Source organism: Bison bison, unplaced genomic scaffold (genome assembly GCF_000754665.1).
Source record: "Bison bison bison isolate TAMUID 2011002044 unplaced genomic scaffold, Bison_UMD1.0 scf7180017864066, whole genome shotgun sequence".
Lineage (NCBI taxonomy): Eukaryota > Metazoa > Chordata > Mammalia > Artiodactyla > Bovidae > Bison > Bison bison.
Genome location: NW_011494638.1, coordinates 343185 through 350308, shown reverse-complemented (window position 1 = coordinate 350308; position 7124 = coordinate 343185). Strand labels below are relative to the sequence as shown.

The 7124-nt window shown below is 46.6% G+C and overlaps 1 protein-coding gene across 3 annotated transcripts in view; it reads left to right on the top strand.

Moving 5' to 3' along the window:
- MYO5C (myosin VC) overlaps positions 1-7124 on the top strand; it is a 119902-nt gene that overhangs the window by 5604 nt on the left and 107174 nt on the right. Inside the window, exon 2 of one of the 3 annotated variants that reach the window (XM_010836751.1) lies at positions 4223-4353. The exons of the other annotated variants lie outside the window; for them this stretch is intronic. Within the exon in view, the coding sequence (XP_010835053.1) occupies positions 4348-4353 (6 nt within the window). The 5' untranslated portion in view covers positions 4223-4347. The remainder of the gene's footprint in view (positions 1-4222; positions 4354-7124) is intronic. 3 annotated transcript variants of the gene reach the window in all.

The following is a 7124-nucleotide window of genomic DNA, read 5'->3' as shown; positions in this document are numbered from 1 at the left end:
GAAAACAACAGAATGGGAAAGACTAGGAATCTCTTCAAGAAAATCAGAGATACCAAAGGAACATTTCATGCGAAGATGAGCTTGATAAAGGACAGAAATGGTATGGACCTAACAGAAGCAGAAGATATTAAGAAGAGATGGCAAGAATACACAGAAGAACTGTACAAAAAAGATCTTCACGACCCAGATAATCACAATGGTGTGATCACTGACCTAGAGCCAGACATCCTGGAATGTGAAGTCAAGTGGGCCTTAGAAAGCATCACTACGAACAAAGCTAGTGGAGGTGATGGAATTCCAGTGGAGCTATTCCAAATCCTGAAAGATGATGCTGTGAAAGTGCTGCACTCAATATGCCAGCAAATTTGGAAAACTCAGCAGTGGCCACAGGACTGGAAAAGGTCAGTTTTCATTCCAATCCCAAACAAAGGCAATGCCAAAGAATGCTCAAACTACCGCACAATAAGTAATGCTCAAAATTCTCCAAGCCAGGCTTCAGCAATATGTGAACCGTGAACTTCCTGATGTTCAAGCTGGTTTTAGAAAAGGCAAAGGAACCAGAGATCAAATTTCCAACATCTGCTGGATCATAGAAAAAGCAAGAGAGTTCCAGGAAAACATCTATTCCTGCTTTATTGACTATGCCAAAGCCTTGGACTGTGTGGATCACAATAAACTGTGGAAAATTCTGAAAGAGATGGGAATACCAGACCACCTGATCTGCCTCTTGAGAAATTTGTATGCAGGTCAGGAAGCAACAGTTAGAACTGGACATGGAACAACGCACTGGTTCCAAATAGGAAACGGAGTTCGTCAAGGCTGTATATTGTCACCCTGTTTATTTAACTTCTATGCAGAGTACATCATGAGAAACGCTGGACTGGAAGAAACACAAACTGGAATCAAGATTGCCGGGAGAAATATCAATAACCTCAGATATGCAGATGACACCACCCTTATGGCAGAAAGTGAAGAGGAACTCAAAAGCCTCTTGATGAAAGTGAAAGTGGAGAGTGAAAAAGTTGGCTTAAAGCTCAACATTCAGAAAATGAAGATCATGGCATCCAGTCCCACCACTTCATGGGAAATAGATGGGGAAACAGTAGAAACAGTGTCAGACTTTATTTTTCTGGGCTCCAAAATCACTGCAGATGGTGACTGCAGTCATGAAATGAAAAGATGCTTACTCCTTGGAAGGAAAGTTATGACCAACCTAGATAGCATATTCAAAAGCAGAGACATTACTTTGCCAACAAAGGTTTGTCTAGTCAAGGCTATGGTTTTTCCTGTGGTCATGTATGGATGTGTGAGTTGGACTGTGAAGAAGGCTGAGTGCCGAAGAATTGATGCTTTTGAAGTGTGGTGTTGGAGAAGACTCTTGAGAGTCCCTTGGACTGCAAGGAGATCCAACCAGTCCATTCTGAAGGAGATCAGCCCTGGGATTTCTTGGGAAGGAATGATGCTAAAGCTGAAACTCCAGTACTTTGGCCACCTCATGTGAAGAGTTGACTCATTGGAAAAGACTCTGATGCTGGGAGGGATTGGGGGCAGAAGGAGAAGGGGACGACAGAGGATGAGATGGCTGGATGGCATCGCTGACTCGATGAACGTGAGTCTGAGTGAACTCCGGGAGTTGGTGATGGACAGGGAGGCCTGGCGTGCTGCGATTCATGGGGTCGCAAAGAGTCGGACACGACTGAGCGACTGATGTGTTAGATATTGCTATCCCATTTTTACAAATCACTCAAACTTTCATGCATGGAGAAGGAAATGGCAACCCACTCCAGTGTTCTTGCCTGGAGAATCCCAGGGACGGGGGAGCCTGGTGGGCTGCCGTCTATGGGGTCGCACAGAGTCAGACACGACTGAAGCGACTTAGCAGTAGCAGCAAGTAAGTTGCCTAAGGTTCCATAGAAGCAATCAAGCTAGGATTAAAAGCCTGTCTTCTTAATACATCCTACTGTTACCACGTATTCAACCGCCTTCATCATCTTCAGTTTCTTCAAGGGATCTGACCTTTCTCCCCACAACACAGAGGAGTTTTGGAAAGTCCATCCATTTCATGGCTACCTCCTCCAACATCTGGTTATTTATCAGATCAAATAACCTTCTAATAACTAATTAGTTATTCTAATTACTTCTGATAACTAAAATGGAACCAATCCCAATGTCCAGCATAGGGTTAGAGTTAAGTGAATTACAGAAAAAAGAATAGTATGAAGCCATTGAAAATGCTACTTATGAAGAGTTCGTAACAACATGGTAAAATGAAGACACAAGAATGTATCCGCTGTGTGATCATAAACAAAATATGCAAAGTATGGAGACCATGTATATCAGTAACAATTCGGCAGTCAGTTCTCTAGCTGCAGAGGAGTCAAGGAAAATGAAGGCTGAGGAAGTATCTTTAGGTTTGGCCTCCAGGATGTCCTTGGCATTGCTTCTCTTTTAGTAAAACTGTGAGGGCAAGAGGGGACACCTGGGCATGATCACAGACTGAAGGTACGGAACTGGTGGAAGACTGAAATTTGAAGATATAAGAAAGGCACCAGGCATGGAATAGCTTCAGAAGGGACTGGTGGACCTGAGGCAGGGTGGCAGGAGTTGAGACACGGAGCTCTTTAGAATGAGGTGTGGGCAGGACTGAGAGAGCGTGAGCAGAGTGACACTGCTACCAAACTCTTTCTTACAGTGTCATTCCAGACCTGTCACCATCAAGGCCACCTTCCTCTGGAACATTTTCAATTTCTTGATGCCAATCTTAGTGGCACAGCTCTCCAGGTCTGGCCTGCTCAGCCAGAGGACTGTGGAACTTGTAGGGCTGCAGCCTCTGTGAGCAGCCCTCTGTGCAGGCGAGCATTAAGTCGTGTTCTGTTGGTTTTAAGCAGAGCTGCTGTGTGCTGCTCCTGGAACGCACTGACACGGTGACTGGGTTAAGTCTTGGCTCCGCTGCTTCCTAACTGGATGACATTGACCAAGTTACTTAACTTCGCTGAGTTTCCACACCCATAGAATGGATTTAAGTCTTGACAGTCATTTTCATTGATTTTTACACAAGTCAATAAATAACTTATATAAAATCCCTAGCACAATACCTGACACATAATGCTTAATAGAGGTTAGTTGTTTTTTTTAATATTAATCCTATTGTAATACAGTTAATTTTTGGCACCTAACCATTGGATGTTACATTTATTCCTGTTTAATTTTCCATCTTGTTGTTCAGTGTTCTGCAGCTAATCAAAACCTTTTTAAATCTTAAAAAAAAATTTTTTTTAATCTTGATCATCTTTAGCTCATCATTTAATGTGCATATTTGATACACGTGTTCTGGTTTTTTTATCTAAGGTATTGGTGACAGTGATGAATGCAGGGTGCAGAAGGAGAGCTTTATAGCATGCTTCTAAAGACCTTAAATTGCTCTTTCTAATTAATCAGGACTCAGGTCTTAGCCGCAGATTCACAAGTTATATTATCCTTTACCCATCTCTTTCTCTTTCTTGAGCTTGAGGAATTCACAAGGCATCTTCACAGAAGTTCTGCTGAGACTCAGATATGCAAGGTCAAGAGAAATGCAGCCCAGGGCCTCAGTCTAAAATAAGGTCAAAACTGAGTTGAGTAATTTCCATGTGGGTATTCTAAACAGTTTTAGACTTCTATATATCATTAACCACTCTGGAAAATTAGATTTATCTATCATATTATATTTATCTATTGTATTATATATGAACAGTCTAGGGATTTCCTTGGCAGTCCAGTGGTTAGGAGTCCACGCTCCCGATACGGGCAGTGTGGGTTCAATCCCTGGTTGGGAAACTAAGGTCCTGCATATTGCATGGCGTGGCCAAAAAAGAAAAAATTAAATTATATATGAGTAGTTCAAAAGAGTATAAAAAGGGGGATGTAAAGACTAAAATACCAAGTTTATTTGTGCAAACTACTTGGAATTTGAATTTTTGTTCATACATTTTTATGTTTTACACTAGCTATGGGGAGATCACTGTATTGAGTTCCAGGGCACAGAGACAAGGCTCCTGAAGCTCACATGCCAGTGGTGGAGAAGGGAAGCTACCAGAAACCTGGGGAAGGGGCAGAGAGAGCTCTGAATAGGAAGCATCCAGTCCTGCCTGGGTGGAAGGTATAGTGGGTGGGTCGGGGGGGAGCTACCACATGTGGGAGTCTTGAACTGACTCCGACTGCTCAGAGCAGTTTCTCACTGCAGGGGGGACGACGGGTGACACTGTGGGTGGAGGAACAGAAAGTGCACAGCAAAGAGCCAGGAGGAGATTGGCATGTTCCACAGTCTGCTCGTGGTTCCCGTGGCAGCAAGCAGGGGATGGACTGAAAATGAAGGTGAGTGAGGCCTGAGTAGGAGAACTGGCTTGACAGTGCTTCCCAGGCCTGATGTTTACCACCATCCATCAGGGGGCACTTCTAGTCTTCATCTTGCTGGGCCCCACTCATGGAAATTCAGGTGTGGGGAAAGGACTCTGTGTGTCCACAGAAACCCTGTGTTCAGCCTGGTGGAGGAAGCACTCAGCAGGCTGTGGGACCCGTCAGGAGAGTGGTGGGGGCAGCACAGGGGAAGCGATTGGTGGCCGTGGCATGGGGGAGTGGATGGGGCACACAGGTGAGCCCTGTTTAAGACGTAGGCCTTCTAGCACCTGGTGTCCACTAGGTTGTTAGGGGGGAAGGGAAGGCAGGTGGGGGTGCCCAGCAGTGTCCCAGGTTTCTGATTTGAGGAGTAAGAGAATTGAGGAGGAAGATCGCATTTGAGGCTGCTGTAGTGATCACTTGAGCCCGGCAGTTGTATGTCAGAAGACATTTAAGGGGTGACATATGGGAGACGGGTGGAAATGTGGTCTAGACCCACTGAGAGATCTGGGCTGGAAGAACTCCATGGTGCCGGGGGTGGAAGCTGTGGGCATGGCTGAAAGGCTCCAGAAACAGTCTGTCTTGAGGAGAGGCCACAAGGACCTTGGGAGACACGGGAGGAGGCTGGGGAGCTGAGAGGAGCCTGGAGGAATGGCTGAGGTGGAGGAGGAGAAGAGAGGGAGTGTGGGGCCACTGCTCTGGCCTGGCTGACCGAGAGTGTGGAGACCCCCTTCCAGTTCAGAGAGTGGCGAGGAAGAAGACCCCCAGCACCCTACATGCCGAGTAAAGTCTCCAAGCCATTCAGTGCCTGATGCCGGTAGATCCCTTACATGGGCAGGAGGCATGAGCAGGTGGGGGGAAGGATGCGGCCTGTCCCTGGGGACGTGTCACTTCCTGAGGGTCAGGACTCCTGAAGCCTTTGCCTCCTTCCCCAGCCTCCTGGGCTGGCTGCTGCTAAGTCACTTCAGTCATGTCTGACTCTGTGCGACCCCATAGATGGCAGCCCACCAGGCTCCCCCGTCCCTGGGATTCTCCAGGCAAGAACACTGGAGTGGGTTGCCATTTCCTTCTCCAATGTGTGAAAGTGAAGTCACTCAGTCGTGTCCAACTCTTAGCGACCCCATGGACTACAGCCTACCAGGCTCCTCCATCCATGGGATTTTCCAGGCAAGAGTACTGGAGTGCGGTGCCATTGCCTTCTCTCTGGGCTGGGGCACACCATGATTTCCCTCTGTGGGAGGTAGGCCTCTCCTCTCTCCCGGCCCCACTGCAGGTGGCCCTGGAGGGCTTGGCAGGTGCCCGAGTCCGGGGGCACCTGCCCTAATAGGAAGGAGCCATCCTGAGGAGATCATATGAGAGCTAGTCACAGTGTTTGTCCAAACGCTGCAAAGGTAGCTCTCCTGCTTTGAAGTGTGGCCTTGTGGGTCGAGGAATGTGTGGCAGGAGGGCGGGACCTAATGGGTGTAACTGAGGTGGAACTGGGTAAACTTGGGCTGTTTACTTACCAGGTTGGGTCTCAGCTGTGGGGCTCTAAACAGCTGATAGCCTTGCTGGCGGAGACACCGGGCTTGGTGGGGTGTGGGCAGCCTGGGGGTCCAGGGCTGAGGAGGACATTTGTGTTCTTGCTGGAGAAAAACAGACTTTGGTTTCACGCGACATGTTACATTTCATGCTACTTTGAGCTAAAACAAACCAGCCTGTGCACTCTCAAGGAGACCGTTGTGTTGAGAGTTCAGGATTATTTTCTAGGCAGGCTCATTTAATTAACAAGTAGTTCAAAGAAGGAGTCCCAAGCTTTGGCTCCCTGGAGTCCTGGCCTTTGAGATGCTCTGTGTGGTATTTGGCGAGTTACTGACCTCTCTGGGCTGGAGTTTGGGAATCAGTTAAACAAAGGGCTTGGGTTGGTTTAGTGATTTTTGCATCACTTCTCAGAGCCCAAGGATTCCATGGAAAGGCCTGGGGGACCTCAGCTGCAGAACATGGTAGGCTACCACCATTTCGTTTGAAGCGATCTCTAAAAAGAACTTTGACTGACAACTTGGAAAAGACAATCTCCCGGGACCCTTTCAGCTATAAAATTCTATAGTGGCCAACTCTTGATAAATGGGATAGTCTCAAATTATTTTTATCATAAAAATATTAGTGATTTATTTTATAATAAAAAAAATTTTATTATAAAAATTTCAGTTTTATAAAGTTAGTAATAATGTTTTCGATAGCAGATCTGATGTGAAAAACAGTAGCCCATGGCTACAAGTATGTGTGGAGTGTGGGTGTGGGTGTCTGCTTGTGAGGCTTCTGTCCACCTGTTTGCCTGGGTGTGTATGTCAAGTGTGTGTCATCACCTGCCAGGTCATTCTTTTTTAATATTTGTTTATTTATTTGTCTGTGCTGGGTCTTAGTTGCAGCATATGGTATCTAGCTCCCTAACCAGGGATGGAACCCCAGCCCCCTGTATTGGGTGCATGGAGTCTTAACCACTGGACCACCAGGGAAGTCCCTGCCAAGTCATTCTTTCTTTCTCTTTAATATTTAGTTATTTATTTGGCTGCACTGGGTCTTATCTGTGGCATGTAGCATCTTTGATCTTTGTTGCAGCACATGGAATCCTTTAGTTCTGGCATGTGAACTCTTAGTTGTGGCATGTGGGATCTAGTTCCCTGACCCCCAGCCCCCTGCGTTGGGAGTGTGGAATTGCTAGCCACTGGACCACCAGGGAAGTCCCTGCTGGGTCATTCTTCCATTTTCTC